The sequence below is a fragment of the Amblyomma maculatum genome, chromosome 2 (assembly GCF_055883805.1).
Source record: "Amblyomma maculatum isolate TAMU_Amacu chromosome 2, ASM5588380v1, whole genome shotgun sequence".
NCBI classification, from domain to species: Eukaryota; Metazoa; Arthropoda; class Arachnida; order Ixodida; family Ixodidae; genus Amblyomma; species Amblyomma maculatum.
In genome coordinates, this window is record NC_139345.1 from 183,653,578 (window position 1) to 183,669,942 (window position 16,365).

At 46.1% G+C, this 16,365-nt stretch overlaps 2 protein-coding genes across 2 annotated transcripts; both read right to left on the bottom strand.

Moving 5' to 3' along the window:
• Positions 1 to 229: 229 nt before the first annotated feature.
• On the bottom strand, positions 230 to 2,999 carry LOC146200578 (uncharacterized). Its single transcript, XM_084592399.1, has 3 exons — positions 2,835 to 2,999; positions 1,966 to 2,122; positions 230 to 737 (listed from the first exon to the last, which is right to left on the bottom strand). Exons 1-3 carry the CDS (start codon positions 2,995 to 2,997, stop codon positions 230 to 232), a joined length of 828 nt encoding a protein of 275 aa, XP_084448525.1. The 5' UTR covers positions 2,998 to 2,999.
• Positions 3,000 to 4,236: 1,237 nt separating this feature from the next.
• LOC146200579 (uncharacterized) lies at positions 4,237 to 4,818 on the bottom strand. The gene has a single exon (XM_084592964.1). It carries the CDS (start codon positions 4,816 to 4,818, stop codon positions 4,237 to 4,239), a length of 582 nt encoding a protein of 193 aa, XP_084449090.1.
• Positions 4,819 to 16,365: the final 11,547 nt, after the last annotated feature.

Here is a 16,365-nt window from a genome sequence, read left to right on the forward strand (position 1 = left end):
TGCACACTACAATAGGTAATTGGGCTGCTGCTGTCGCTCCAGCCATTTAATGGAGGGGAGTGATGCCTGTAGGCGACAGTAACTGCACAATTATCTTTTGAAGTGCATATGATCATCATTGAGCCAGGTTTCCCGTCTTTGACAGTGCTGCAAACCGCCTCCGAGGCGGAGTATATTGCATCACACAGAACAAAAGAATACATTCCAAAATTTTAGGGCTTCTACTCCATTAAACATCTGCATCGTTCAGCTTGAATGCTTCCTCAACCAATAGTCTGTGGATTTTAAGTTCTAGGTGCTCTTTTCTACGCTCATCCACCTTACCGAGGAGGCCTTTCAAGCTCAATAAGAAGGGTTCGTCGTCATCTACTGACATGGCAGCTGTTTTTAGCTCATTCAGCCTATGGCGATTCGCTTGGAGCGTTGACAACATTAACTCATCCAAGTCGCTCTTCTTTCTTTTTGTGCGCTTGTTTTTATCCGATGCAGCCGTTTCTCCTGAACAGGAAGGTACATTTGCTGCAGACCTATTATCTCCCTCATTGCTTGGCTCTCTCGAAGCTTCTGGAAGGGGTGATACTTGCATAATATCCTCAGGAAGTGACGTCTCCTCTTGAGTGCTGTCAACGTAGAACGTGCGGCATAGACCTTCCACAGATGCAATTGAGTCATTGACTGGCTCAAGTGGCTGCTGAGTCAAAGGAACTGCAGCTGTAGGTTCGTCTCTTCTCGCCAGGCTGCGTACAGTAACGACAAAAACAAAAACACATTAGATGCCTATATTCACACAAACTCAGGCATTATTAAAATTAGAGGGCAGTGCAATGCAAATCTGTATCACATGGGGCTGTCTTTAAACTTCCCATTAACATTGACAAGCCAATGTGCCCAAATGTACAGGCTGGCTTTAGCTTGTAAATATTCCACTCCTGGTCGCCCTTTGTTAGAGTACAACTGAACATAAATGCTAGAAATTTTCTCTTCAATGAATTAGGCTCCGATGAAAAACAAATTCTCCAGCACTACTTGTGACGGTACACATTTTTTTTTCTTCAAAAAAAAAATTCTAATGTAAACTACAGCAGAGCAAGAAATTAGAAATGTGAACGAATTTGGTTCAAGCGCATGCCTGTCCACCGCAGGCAGTGTGACAGTGGCCTTGCACGCCAGCTTCTGTCCTCACGCTTCCCCAGTACTCTGCCGGCAAACGTTTGATGCTGCCGCTCACAAGAGTTCCCCAACATTCGGTCAAAGAAGCAAGGCGGTGCGTGACGCCCGCGGGGAGTTTCCATCTGGCCCATAGCGGGGTGAGTCTTTTTGTTTCGGGGCGAAGATCCTATCTCAGTCGGTACATCCCTTTTTTTTTTCTTTTTTTTTCGACAACCCCGTTCGCACGTACTTCTGGCGCGCGGTCCTTCAGCAGCGCTTCCCACGAGATCCACTTTACGAATGTTGGAAAGGGATCTTCGAGACGTTTCGGTGCGGCGACTAAAAAGGTCGTGCAGCTGTATCCAAACAATGAGTCGGGGTGCGCAATAGACACAAACGTTCGCGAAACGCGTCCCATTAACTCCCCCCCTTCGGCAGATATGCTGTTTACTTTTCGTCTTTTACGGCGGTCTTCTTTCAAACACCAGTGGGTCCACGCCAGCTCGGTTCTGCGGCCCGACCACAACCTTGCTAATCATCGGCCTTTTGCTGCAGGGCAATACTGTTTCCTCACTTGTTGTCAACGAAGACGTCCTACAAACGCCTGGACGCCTCCGGTCGCAAAGCACTAAAGAATCTAAAACCAAAAAGGAACAGCGGGAGCATGCTTTCCTCCTGCGCAACAGCCCAGCGTAACTGCTTGCATTTCTTCGTCAAAATATGGCCGCTGCAGCTGCTTCTAAAATTATCAACCCATGCTTAGCAGCAAAATTCCACAGCTACTGACTAGCAATAAAGCAAATAATTCGCTTTTACCTTCGGCGTTGTATAGCGTCAACCAGGAACATAAGGTTTGGCATAAGGACCCATGCTTTCTCCACGTCCGCTGCGCCACTTCCAGACTTTACATACACCTTTCGTAGTCGAAGGAACTTCTGTCGCAGATAGCTCCAGCGGTGCTGTAACACTGCCGCTGCATTGAGCATAGAAAAAGAACGTGTTTACACAATGCAAACAACACATTGCAAACGGCGTACGCTGAAAGGAAGCTGGCTGCTGCCGTATTTGTAGCCGAGCATAAAGTTTATGTACACCGACGTAGAAGTGAGCTATATGAACGTTTATTATGGCCTGCCAGTCTGAGTTTGGCAGGGTGGCAACCGAATCAAAAAGGGTAATGGCTTATTATGTGCGACGAAGTGATAGCATAGTCGGTCCTCATGCAGACACTCCTGGGAACCGTTCCCATAGACAGCCTTGAATGTTTCGGTGTACGGTTCAACTCTACACCGATGGTTGTCACATGCAGCGAATAGCACTTCTGTGCTAGATTTCATGATGATTTAAACTATAAATCAGTAACGCACTCGTGAGAGATTTCCAAGCCCACCTCTGCACCAGAAATCGCCGCTTCACATTGTGTTAGCGACACAGCTCCAACAACGCCCGAAAAACATCTTGACAGGATCCTTATCCTACCACATAAAAACATTATTGCAAACATGTCGGTAATTAATGGTACGCAGGTATATCTGACGGGTTGCGAAAGTGCACTGAAACAAAACGGACAGCGCATTACCGCAAACATTATCAACACTCGCACTGCGCCATAACTTCAATTTTCTAGACGAGAGAGAGAATTTGATTGCAGTTTGTCCACAAATGAAAAATCGAAAATCACTTACTGGTTTGATTCAATGCACTGGATATTTGCAGCCATGCATCATTTTGTAGTTGCTTGTCACGGTGTGACTTCAGCCGCTGATCATAAAGAACCGACCTCTGCCGTACTTCTTCGATGAGCAGCTCATCATTGCACAGTGAAGACACTCCTCCTGTACTGCACATTGTTAAGCTGCGGGCAGAAACACAACACGAACACTGGCGAGCCGAAACAATCTAGCAGTGTCGGAACTATCACAACGTCGAGTGGTGCCGTCTGCTATCCGTCAGCGCGCGAAGTCTGGGAGGACCGGAAGCCCAGAGACCGGAAAGGGAAAACCGAAACGGCTATGCTCATTGGTCACGTCGTAACAGACGCATCTCTACTAGTCGTAAAAGTCGCGGGTCCTCCGACATTTACGACCACGCCGGCTGCGTACGTTGCGCATTTTACGCTCAATACGGCAGTAGTCTGAACAGACACGTTACGTTTTTTGCTCTTACGCTTACGATCCTTACGAACGATAGGTGCGTTGGGCACGTAGTCTGAACGCGTTGGAATGGGTTAACAGTGGGAGGAGGTGAGTCAGGGTGTCTCCACAGATGGCTCACTCGTCTGTAGGCGGAAACAAAGTCCACTCAAATATTGTGAACAAATTTTTGCAGAAAATATGCTAGGTAGTCCTGGTAACCCTTCCCGCCAAACGGGCTTAGCTTGACGGCCGCAGGACTGGATCAGAAAAAAGGTCAGTTTTTGAAAGCGCGAACTACGCATTCGGAGTGCGTCGATTGGCACAAGAGAGCAAGACCAAGAGGTGAATAGCGTTTGGGGAAGTCAAAATAACTTCAATGCAAAAATATAAAGGCAGATGAGTTACCTTAAAAAGGATATAAAGACTTCATTAAATTTCGCAAGGGCGAAAGTGAACGACTTTACCTACATTTACTATAATCTAACAACTGCCATGTCCTGCTCGAGGCGGTTCGCCCACTCCGCGCACAGCTCTGCGAAGAACATGTGGATACAGCAGAGGGCACTCGTTCTATAAATTTCGCTCCAATAGGCAATATGAATTCGGAAAATAATTTAGTTGGAAACCAAAGGTAAAAAAAGCTAGCAGCTAGGCCATTTGGCTACCAAAGCTGAGTTCGCGAATCAGCGTAAAGTTGTCGGTTCCAACATTGACGAATGTTTGTAATGCCAAACGGATTCATCGGATCAGCAAAAAGGTGATTCCGTATAGAGAGAGGGACAGGGGTGACAGAGACATGATGGTAAATGTCATGCCTGCTCTGCCAAAGCTCGTTTGGTGGCCCCAAGAGGGACCGGGAAAAAAAAAAGCTGCTGAGCAGCTTTGAGCCTCCGATTGAAGACCTTGAGAGTTCCAGTGGAAGAAGTGGCTAGCTGAAGATAGAGCACGTACTTCACATCGGGTAGTGCCGTGCGATGGCCTCGATCAACCGTAGGAAAGGGTCGCTGCAACGCCGTCGCCCGTTGATCGACAACCACCACATCCACGCGAGGTGCGAGTCCGTGAGGCCATCCGTCATCCGCCACCCGCTTCGTATCAGCCGGTTCTTGACTTTCTGCCATGCGCTTTCAATATTCTGCGTGTGCGCGCCGGTAACGGGGTTCACGAAAAACTGTGTATGGTTCACAGTTTTGTGAATCAAGTTCATGTTTACCCCGTTACCGTCCACCAATCCCGGCACACACTGGTAGGCCGCCCACTCGTCGCTGAGGATGGTGGTCCCCGGACGGACGTTTGCGGAGATGATGGCTCCAAGTGTCGCTGAGTCCCGCCGGTCGACCTTGAAGAGTCGCAGCTCTTTTGTGGCCACCCATATCATGCCGAAAATCCATGGGCCGCGATCGATGACGCCACCGTAATTGTTCTGCCTGTGGGGCGGAACGTTATCGCCTGCCAAAAGGCGGCCGCGGTTGTACTTTCTCTTGCCGCGCATGAGGCACTCATCGACCTGCACATCCTCACCGGGACCGCCCATCGGCGGCTGCAGCTGGAGCTCGGCGCAGCAGACTTTGCGAACGTAATTGCACCAGTCGGTGCACGTTTGCTTGGAAATGTCGTTGCCTTCCATAGCCCTGGTGCTGGTGATTGAAACGTCCTTTGCCATGCAATAGGTGATATAAAGGGCATATGATCGCGACAACTTGACATTTGGGCGGCCGAGGCTGTCCTTTCTGGCGAAAAAACTTGCTGAGGTGCCAGCGGTCGCCTGAAGAGCTGCGGGCCCGTGCAGTGCAGCGGTGCCGTGCAGCTGCGAAAGCTGCTTCCGGCATCTATTGCACCGAAATTGGGCCCGTCGTCCGTTCGTCGACTTCCGATAGAAGGTGACTACTTGTCCGTCGCAGGTCGGGCGAGCGCTGTTGAAACCCAGCTGGCCACACACTCCCCAAAACTCCGCCGTCGCCGGACGACCGACAGGGGCCGTCGAAGCTTGGGGTCGCACCGCTGACGACTGGGGTGCCAGTCCCAAACCTCTCACGAAGTCTTCCTGGACCCTTGCGTCATCCATGATTCGGCCCATTTCACAGAACTTAGGGTCCTTACGGGGGGCAGCCATCATGAATATCGAGCAGTCGCAACAAATCCAGAGAGATGCAAGAGAACGACTGAAAGAAGGCCCGGCATTTTATACCATCGTGGCCAGGCTGTTGGCGCTCTCCTCGCCCTCACCTTCCAATCGGCGAGCCTCTCTCACCGTCACCCTCAATTTAAAAAAAAACAACAAAAAAAAAAACTCATTTCCTGGCGCTCTCTCGCCCTCGCCCTCATCCCAACTTAAACTGCTGGTCCTCACACACCCTCATCCTCAATTCTTATCTCTCCCCCCTCACCCTCAACCTCATGTTCAGCAGCTTTAATCTTGTAGTTATTTTTCATTATTTTCGACCTATGACAATGTTCTTGAGTCGAAGTAGACGCAAACAATTCTCCTCTGCATCCGCTGTCGGCGGTGTCAAGCCGCGTAGATAATTTATGCTTAACAATCAGAATTTCGAGAGAATAATACTGGACTTTAAGACGCGGGCTGCGTTCATGCTGTGGCGAATCACTGGCAAGAGCCATCTGGTACATGTTCCGACAGCTGCTGACAATGAGATATGCACTGCGCCGGGAAACCAGGGGCTGTGAAAAGTGCAAAGCAAAATTGTGACAGTGCCCTAAGCCACCAATAAAAGGCGAAATTGTGAGAAGGAAGGAAAATAGCTACTGCCGTAGTTCACCGGGCAAACCTGCCCACCGATTCGCTCTCCGTATGTTTGAAGGAGATAGAGCGACGAAATATTCCACAGTCCACACCGCGTGAAGATGGAAATGGTACGAACAACTTCTATCCAGCCTCTTACGGAAGGCATGAGGCTTATACGGCATACTAAAAAACAGAACAATGCAATGTAATTTAAGGAACAGAGAAACGCTATTCAGCAGAAGCCTAATCTCTCGCTCCCTTCGATTTTAGGGAAAGGGGACACAGCATGCAAGCCTGGGGCCGTGTGCTACAGTTTCAGATATGTACCCCCGTGCATAAACTCCACGCCTTCCGAGATATCTGCCCGCCAAATTTTTCTGACAGAGAAGCAGTTATTTCTGAGATATACGAGCCCTCCTTGACATACTTTCCATCTTATCCAAGCAATTTTGTATGGCACATATTTTTATACTGAAAAAATGCAATCGTTTCGGTTCGCGTGGATTATACCACTTTTGTCCGCGGCAATTTGGCAGACGCCGCGTAAAAAAGCGGTTCTTTGGGCATGGCGCCGCAAGTGCCACCAACGATCTGTTCCGGTCGCGTCCCTCCAGGAACAAACAGAAAACACAAAGTCAAACACGTAATTCTGTTGCGCTTCTGATTATCACAGACGCCACCGCACCTAAGACCGTTTTTTGTTTATTTTCAATTACTGTTGAAGTTACACGACAACAGAACGGGACAGCGTCTAACTAGAGCATTACGGCGGGAAAGGTGAACGGGCCAGCGTTCCGTGCATAAGGCTTCGTTATGCTTCCTAAAGAGCGTGCCTAATCTAGGTACAGTTATGAAAAAAAAAAAAGCTGCGCTTTGTACGGGACCAGAAAAGCAACACACATGCGCCAACTAGCCCGAATCCACACTCTGCATCAGTTCACCTATGTTCGCATCTCCTGACCTGTCCCATTCAGGGCAGTATATCCGCATATTCAAAAAGCGGAGACCGGATTGCCTGCGCTATCAAGGCAAAAGCCGTAGAAAAATGAAACTCACCTCGAACCTGCATGACGTAGTGCACACATTTTGCTTGGACCGCGCCTTTCTCGAAAATATCCTGGGGCACACACAGCCACAATAGAAACGTATTCGCGCACATTGTGCACGGACATTCTTGAGCATATAAAATTTGCAACAGCCCACCAAAGTGTTGATTTGAACATAAACGTCAACAATTTTAGTTGTCCGACCGAAAGCTACACAGCAGCACGAAGTCACAAACTGAATAGCTTGCCCACCCATTCCTGCAGATCGCTGTCTTTTTTTTTTTTTTTTTCTGACGGGGAGGGGGGGGGGGAGTGTAAGTTAGAGGAATACCCCTCGTTTAGGCAGAGAGCGCAGGAAATGAACGAATGGCAGTGGACTGAGAGCAATGCTGTCATGCGCATGCTTGTCTCCACCCGGTGCCTCAGGGAGATCTGATAAGACAGCCACAGCTGTCACTTGAGTCCGGCCGTGGACCGGCGTTACTAAGCGCGTGTGGTCTGCCCGCCGCGCGGAAGAGTTTTTTTTTTTTTTTTTTTTTTTTTTCTAACGGCTTTTCTAATGACCGCTGCCCTCGCTGTGGGGGGAGTCTAGCCTGTCGTCTGCGCATTGCAACAGGGAGCACAGCTCAGCGCACAATTGCTTGCTTAGTACTTTATCTGTCGCCTCCCATGTGGTGTGGCTCTGTCCTAGTACAGAGTTGGTCTTCAAACGAAGCGCCGCCAGCCAAAGCTCTCAGGCGTGCGGTTGAGGCGCGCCTCGGCTACCAACGTTCAGGCTACAACTTTCTGGATCTCTGTACCCCACCCGATGGAACATCTTACCGGCCTAGTACGAGTAGTGGCTTTCGTTGCTTCGTTTTTAGTGTGTTAGCAACATACACATGGTGTATGCGTGTGTGTTCGGCACAAGGCAGAAAAAGGGACAGGACGCTATCTGAAAGCACGCACCTCGCTCACACGAGAAGCGACACGGGGAATCTGTAGAAGAGAGGAGGCCTCTTTTCTTCCGCAGAAATGACTAAGCACAATCTAAAAGCAGTCATGTCAATTTTAATCTGACATACAGATTCAAGAGGACACACGCCATGACTATGCGCGGGATTAGGTTGTGTTGCGCATTCGAAAGTACGTATCACGCAAACCCTCGTAGTTTTGTTCCCCGAAATCATCTTCTTGATGGGACCTAGCAGACGTTTTAACAATATGCGAGACACATGATTTCTGGTGCGACTCTCGCCTTGGCGGCATGCACATAAGTACTTAATCTCAGCTGGTCATCTTGACCTTAACAAAGTTCAATGAAACTTCAAAAATTCTCATAAAGTCGGAAGCTATCATATAGCAGCCCATTTTAACTAAACCAACCGAATGAGTCCGAGCGACCTGGACTCCTGGAGGGCTAAACTTCGATGTCACCCTCCCATCTCAATCGGTAACAAAAAAAAAAAAAAAAACCATTCCACAGCGGGTCAGGCACGGGCCGTGCAGACCTCTATCACCGAGTGTGAAGCGATGTTTCGTACCTTTCCACGAATCTAAACACTGCTTTGTCTTAGTTAAAAAATTCCAGTTCAACAGCTCCGCTATTTCTGCAGAATTGAACCAGCATCACATTTTCGTTTTACTTGCTTTCGATAGGGAGACCTTGAAAGCCGACATAAATGGGGTCCACCTCTACAGTGAAGCTGCTATTCGCAAAGTAATGGAAGTGTAAGAACACTGGCACACTGGCGTGTGTGAGAAAACTTTCTATCAAGATAGTTCAACTCATTAAGTAATTAGATAAGGCGACCGAGGTTTCAACTGCTAACGCAAGAGGCGAATTCCATCTTAAGGCGGTATGCTTCGCATACCTTTTTCTACCGTGGAAATTTGATGGTAATATGGAATTGCAACGGGTCTTGTACCTTGCTCCTCTTCACTGTGGCGGTGCTCCTCAATAGCATCACTGGCAAGCGTCTCTAAAACAGAGGTGGCCACCTTACAGGGAAATCGCACTGATCAGTGTTTGCAGCTTGTACGCCCACGCTATGTGTCATTTTGTGTAGGCTTGATTGGTCAAGAATGGCATGCAGGTAGTTTTTAGCAATAAAGTAAGACGCTTGAAAAGTGCTGACTGGTTATTTAAAATACCTTTTTTAGCGAGGCTGATAGTTTCAGTACGCTTGGAATTTGCGGCCAGCAATAAATATGGACACCGTGCAGGAACGCAGGAGGCATGCACCCGCGGTTAGGGAGCCTAGGTGTTACGCCGCGGCGCCCGGCCAGACTTATGGGCCGCTATCTTGGTCCCCAGCTTTCGTGTGGCGCACTTTGTATACAGTCAAAACCTGATATAACAAAAATCCCGATTTAACAAAGATATCCCGATTCCCCTCATACGCTCGAAACCTACCTCCGGACACCCACCGCTAAAAATCGATACAAGCGTCCCCCGGCCTGGCGCTCGGCTTTTCTTGGGGTGTGCGTTTCGGAGAAGCTCCGTAAACCCCTCTGCGTCCTCCTTCCCGGTGAGCCCAAGCCCAGTTTCGAACCTCGCAGCCTGTAAAGGTGGTTCATGTTCGTCTTGCAAAGGTACTCTTTTTGAGCCTCCGCTGCAGTGCTGCCTTTTAGCCGCAGCCTCGGATGCAGAAGTTAGGAACTTGCTTTGAGTAACTTGAAATAACGAAAATAATTTCGTTATCCGTCCCGATGTAACGATCCTTTTGCTGAGAAATGTAGGCGAAAAAGTCTATTTTTGGTCTATTTTGTACAAAACACTCAAGGATGTATTGGCTGCGAGCCAACAGTAACATCATGCACCAACTACGGCCCGCTTTTGAGCTGCGCGGTACGAAACGCGAGTTATATTGATGTTAATTGGCGAGATTTCACCAGCGGTAGAAAGCCACTCCGTCGACCCGGTGTCGGCAGCAGTACCGCATGCCAACACCGAGACAAATTAGAGTAGCCGTTAATCTGCTCAGACGGTTTCACGAAACACATGAGAAAAAACACAAAAAAAATCTCTGCAGATATTGTTTACAAACCGCAAGCAAGCAAAGATCACCGACGTCTTTGCTGCGAAAGAAATTTAGTCCCCTGGGACCCCTCTTGCCGAGGTAAACTTTTCGTTGCTTCTTTTAATAAGCGCTATCGGTGTCGGTGGTTGTGCGGACCGCGATTTCATTGTAGCAACATAGCATAGTGAACAAGTTGGTATTGCATTGAAAGATGACGTAACAGTACAGCTTCCCATGGTCCTTGGTTTATGTTGGCTGTTACGTCCTTTCAAAACACGATTTCATTTTCAGCGCATTTACGCTTTGTAAATATGATGTCGCGGTACTTCCCGATCCCGCGTCACCATATAATAATCAACTTTATCGGATAAAACGACTGAGAAAAGCCTTCCGCGATTTAACGAAGTTCCTGATTTAACGAAATATTTCGCGACTCCCCTCAACTTCGTTAATCGAGTTTTAACTGTATCTAAAACCCGGGTGTAGTAAAATGAGAATTTGGCCGTATTACCCGATTAGGTGCGTTACGTGTCTTTCATTTCGGAGGGGGGGGGGGGGGGGGAGAGGGGTCACAGTTAATGTGTAGCATTACGTGGGTGATGAGCGCCGTGCACAGAATGTACAGGACTCGTACGCTGTAGCTGTGAAGCTGCCTTTTATTCTGCGAGTACAGCGCCAGTATTGTTATATCAATGGAAAGCTTATGCCAAACATAATTGCACTAAAAGCATTGCAGCAGCTAACCACTCGAAAGTTAATTAGTTTACTGTGATTAAGAATTAAACTTTATGATAAAACGTCGTCATATATCGTCGAACAGTTTACGTCAGGTATAATTGCACTTGATTGCTTGCAGACCTTAATTAATGGTCGTTAATGAATTAACTGTGATTTAAAACTGAGCTTCATGTTATAACATAAAGTCGCACATAATTGGATGGCTTATACCGCGTACGACTGCTATGCTCTACTTAGCGGTTTTAGTTAATAACCATTAATAAGTTAACTTGGTTAAGAATTGAACTTTAAGCTACAATTTTTCATTTTCATTTCATTTTATTATCCTAAAGGCCCAAGTGGGCCTTACATAGGGAGGGAGAAGTCATAAAAAACATTGTTAAAACGTTACATAGTGTCATCACATGTTAACAAGAAAAAATGAGAAAAAAGTGATATACACAACTAACAAACAACTACAAACAATATTACATACGTAGATTAACGGCAACACGAGCCACGGCCGGTCTCGAGGGAGAGCGCGCGCTCTTTCTTACGGCCTTCTCAATCGCCGCGGGAACAATGGGAACTTTTCTCCTCGAGTCACGCTCTCCGCCGCTGCAAGGGGCGCGACCTGCTCACTGTTCGCTCCGCATCTGCTTCAGTGGCGGCGGGTGGCTTTTGCATGGTTTCGCGCTGTCGCTCGCGAGTTTCGTAGTAAGTGCAGCCCCGAAATGAAAGGGCTCAGCAGGTAGATGCTGCAGCGGCATGTCGTCAGCGTACTACACACGTAAACCGAGTATATAAGAAACACTGTTGCTCAGCAAGCGTTCGACAAGCATATTACATTCATTGCGGCATGGCAGCTATTGTTGTCCATTTTAATCCGAAATTTCCTCAAGCCTGCACAAGAATAGCAAAAAGAAAAAAAAAAAAAAGAACAATGAGCAGGGATCACATCGAAGCTTCTTCAAGGCTAACATTACAGCAACTCGTCTGCAACAGCAAAACCGTCTTTCAGCGTCAGATTCGAAACCATCCATATATAGCACCGAATATGAAAATAATTTCATAAAAAATGTAATGTAGGTTGCATAATGCTTGCATGATATAGGGTATTAGTATCATCATTTATTACCCCTTTAAAGGTCCTGTTCAGGACATTACATAAGGGGGGGGGGGGGGGGAGGCACAGGGTTGTTCAGCAGTCATACATGATCATAAATATAAAAGTAATATAGAAGTATAGAAAAAAAAATATATCTATAGAAAATAACAAGATGAGATAAAAACACAAAATAGAAACAGCAGGTAAAACAAAGTGAAAAAAGACGAGTAACAAATTCAGATAAGTCATGGAAGAGTGGCAAAACTATAAAACAAATTCAAATAACAGCTATAGAAGTAAAACCGGCTGGTCAGTTTGCAGGGCTTGGTAGCTGACATAAGGTACAGGAAGATTATTTTTTTTCATTGAGATAGTCGATTAGGAGCTGTCTGAATCTAGAAGGATTAGCCTCAATGACAATGTATTCGGGGAGGTTATTCCAGTTTTCAATCGCGCTGGGAAGGAAGGATTTATTGAAGGAATTGGTGGAGCCGTGCAAACGCTGTAAGCTTGAAGAGTTAAATAAACGGCGAGATGATCGTACCGGAGCTCGTAGAAGATTTTCTCGAAGTGCTGGAAAGTTAAAGTAGTTTGTGAAAAAGACAAAGAATAGAAATTTTCCTGCGGAAAGATAATGATTTGAGACCGAGAGATGATTTCAAGACTGTGATGCTGAACTGCGATTTGTACTGTGAGGTGATGAAGCGTGCTGCCCGATTCTGAATGGCTTCGAGTGAATCTATCAAGTAGGTCTGGTGAGGATCTACGAATGTACGTTTCATATGCTAGTTGTCTGGTGGCTGCGGTGGACATGGAAAGTGATCTGCTCATGAATCCGAGTGATTTGGAAGCACTAGCACATAGTTTGGTGATGTGGTCAGCCCAAGTTAGGTTGGTTGTTATTTCGATGCCGAGGTACCTGTATGAATTTGTTTGAGAGAGCGCTATGGAGCTCAGGGAGTACGAGAAATGAAGAATGGAACGTTTACGTGAATTGTGCATGAATATACATTTCGAGACATTTAGCTGCATTAGCCAGTCGGAACACCACTTCTGAATTCGGGTTAGGTCATCCTGTAATATTTCCTGATCTCTGCTATTGATGATGCGGCGATAAATGACGCAGTCGTCCGCAAAGAGACGGACAGATGATAAAATACTAGATGGCAAATCGTTGTTGAAAATTGGGAAGAGTAACGGAGCAAGAACCGATCCTTGAGGGACCCCGGAGATTACTCTCGTAGTTTCGGATGCGGGATTGGCGATGACGGTGAATTGCAAACGGTTGGTTAAGAAACAGTGGATCCAGGATAAGACAAGAGGGTCAAGTGACAGACCTGAGATTTTGGAAAAGAGACGCTGGTGAGGAACGCGATCGAATGCCTTGGCGAAGTCTAAGTAAATGATATCGGTTTGGAAAGAAGCGTCTAGATTTAAGTGAATATCAGTTGTAAGTTCGAATAGTTGAGTTTCGCAAGAAAAACCTGTCCTGAAACCATGCTGATTGGGAAAAAAAAAAACAATTGTAGTCAAGGTGAGATGCGATATGCGAGTATATTATATGTTCGAAAAGTTTACAAGAGATACATGTTTGTGAAATTGGTCGATAATTTGAGGGGTCGGAGCGATCTCCAGCTTTGAAGACTGGTGTAACCTTGCTTAATTTCCAGTCGTCTGGAATCTGACTAGAACAGTCAAAGTAATGTAAGGTTGAGTTTTCAATGTTATTATCATTTATATATTAGCAAATGTGTTGTATGTAAACATTATTTTATTTTGCAAATAAATGCTGTTTTAATGAAATTTTACATGATATTATTCTTATTATGAAAACAATAAACAAATGGTTTGATATTTATGACACCGGCCACTTGTGCTGGAAGCAGTAAACAGAAGCTAATAAATGATTCAGCTGGTGATACTCGATTGAGTAGCCGACAAACGAGTTCACTTGCTATATCGAAAGCATCCAAGAAACTTCTAAAGCGTTAAAGAAGGAAACTTTCACTGAAGAAACATTTCAAGAAATGCTGTTCATCACGAGTCTACTCTACAAGTGGTAGAATACCTCTTGGGAAAGGTGTCGGCTCCGTCCTCACCAGGAAACTCAATAGTGGCCTCATTGAGGCTCTCTTAGGGAAAGTAAGGCTAATGTGTGGAGAGAACGACATGCTAGATGCGAGGGCCGTAACAGCAGCACTTGACCACATTGTCAAGACGGACGTTTCATCTTGGAGCAAAATCAAGCAGTTTACGTCGATGCCGAAGAAATCATTTCTGGTCGGCCACAATCAGTAACCGAGGAAATGAAGGAATTGTGGTGGTATCTTCTGTCATCCCATTACTGTCACATATTCCGGTTTACCTTACGTCGATGGATACATTGATAAGTTAATCAGTGACCTCGGGTGTGACGCTGCGCTATCTTTCTTGAAACTAGCGAAAGAAGCAGCCCCATGTACACTCTTCTACGCGGACACAATTCTAGGGGACTGCATTATCCGAAACCAGAGTTTATTGCCCTATTGAACAATGTTACCTTTAAAAAAAAAAAAGAAAATTCTTGCCTCTACCTCACACAAATGCTCTTGAAGTACTTCAAATCCTGATTCAGCTCTATTGAGCAATCGCCACTGCTGAGTTGCCCTGAAGGAATTAACAACAGCCTATAAGGTCCGCTTCTTGATATCTGAAAAATTTATCAGAATCCTTCTTGTCAATTATGCCAAGAAAATGACAGACAGCAATTGCAGACCAGCTCCCTATATGAACAAACCGGCCAGGAAGATTGAGACTGAGTTTTCTAGCCGCAGGTCACGTTTAGATGAATTGATAAATATGTAGTACAATGCATAACTTTGAAGGACAATGTTTTTCATTGTTTGCCGCTCTTTTCAATTAGGCATAACTGTTCATGCCCATTTGCTTCATTAAAAGTTGTTTATCTATGTATTAAACCGACTACTTCTGCTATACACGTACGTGCGTCCGGGACTATATATACATATTCTGTCTTTCAACCGACTGATTTTTTTTTTTAACGCAGCTAGAACAGCGCACACCACTAAACAACTGCACTTTTAAATATATGCGTAAATTTTGTTCCTTAGTATGATTCTGAGCCGCGCCATGAATTTTCGCCGGTGCCTCTTTTGGTCTAAACGAAACAGAAGCTGTTGACAGAATCTCCAGCCAACAGTTTGCTATGCGCTCCCATCAGGTCGCGCTACACCTGCTTACAGCTTTCGAAAGAGCACTGCATAGCCTGATAAATTTATTTCTGTGCAAAAGTTAGGGGCAAAAATGTTGAAGTGCACCAGCTTTATTCGACCGCGCTCGGCCGCACTGACGAAGGCGCGCGCGCGCGTGGGCGGCGTTTACTATATTTTATTCCTCGTACACGATAAATCTTAGACGCTGATTACGGCGTCTTTGTATAAACCATAAAGGGTGAAATGTCAGGACCTGCCGGTTGCAACTGAGGCGGGCGGAGCGAAGAGCAAGCGCGCGTTTCCCTTGCGCGTGAACGCGAGGCGCGGCGGGAGGTGGAAACAGACCCCATTGGTGAAGCCGTAAGAGAAGAGAAGCGCGCTCCCCCTCGAGATCGGCCGTACACGAGCACAAATCAGAGAGAGAAAAAAAAAAAAATAAATAAACGAGCGTAAAAACTTAAAACAGCGAATTTCTCAGTTTATTAAGCATTTTCGACTAAGCAGGGAACATCGTTTCCAAGGCTTCTCTAAATTTTTCATGGTTCGTGAGGCAAACAATATTTTTATTTAGGTCGTTCCATTCACTAATTGAAAGATGAGGGAATGAAAACTGTAACAAATTTGGTCGCGCAAAAGAAGATTCCACTTTGTGATCATGGTCGCGGCGAGGAAAGATTTGAGTGGCCGGTTTTATTTTTTCGATGCTGTAATTTGAAGGGTTATAGTAAAGCTTGTGGAAAAATATTAGGCGATTAACGTTTCGCCTAATATATAAAATTTCAAGTCATATATCATTAGATAGCTTATATAGAGTACGCTCGGAATACAATAATTGCCAGTCTTTGTTAAAAGTTAATAATTTGTTAAGTGCGATAACAATTGAACTTCAGGTTACAACGTCAAGTCTAATTTGCCGTATATCACGGGAAAGCTTATGTTTGGTACGATTTCACTACAGCAATTGCCGGTCTTAGTTATTAACCGGTGATTAATTAATGACGATTAACAAATTACCTTTATAAGGTACAACAAGCCATACATCAATTACCGCAGCCGAACAGGACAGCTGTCATTGTTGAAGAATGGGCGCGTCCCCTCTCGCCGGCGGCATTTCGCTTCCCCATACCTCACTTGCCCAAGAATGTCGCTTGTGTCTTCGGGTGTTAGGGCCATCCCCGCTCGGCTTGTTAGCGCTTCCCTTCTTAGGGCATGGCCGCCTATTTCGTGGGAAATCCTGAAGACACGCGTCCTCA

What these genes read in the sequence shown, in the direction of transcription:
- LOC146200578 (XM_084592399.1), bottom strand. Translation starts at nt 2,997, where the DNA reads ATGTGCAGTACAGGAGGAGTGTCTTCACTGTGCAATGATGAGCTGCTC. An exon ending in CAGTGCATTGAATCAAACCA is followed by an intron (nt 2,123 to 2,834) that starts GTAAGTGATTTT and finishes TGCTCAATGCAG; the next exon opens with CGGCAGTGTTACAGCACCGC. An exon ending in GACGCTATACAACGCCGAAG is followed by an intron (nt 738 to 1,965) that starts GTAAAAGCGAAT and finishes TACTGTACGCAG; the next exon opens with CCTGGCGAGAAGAGACGAAC.
- LOC146200579 (XM_084592964.1), bottom strand. Translation starts at nt 4,818, where the DNA reads ATGGGCGGTCCCGGTGAGGATGTGCAGGTCGATGAGTGCCTCATGCGC.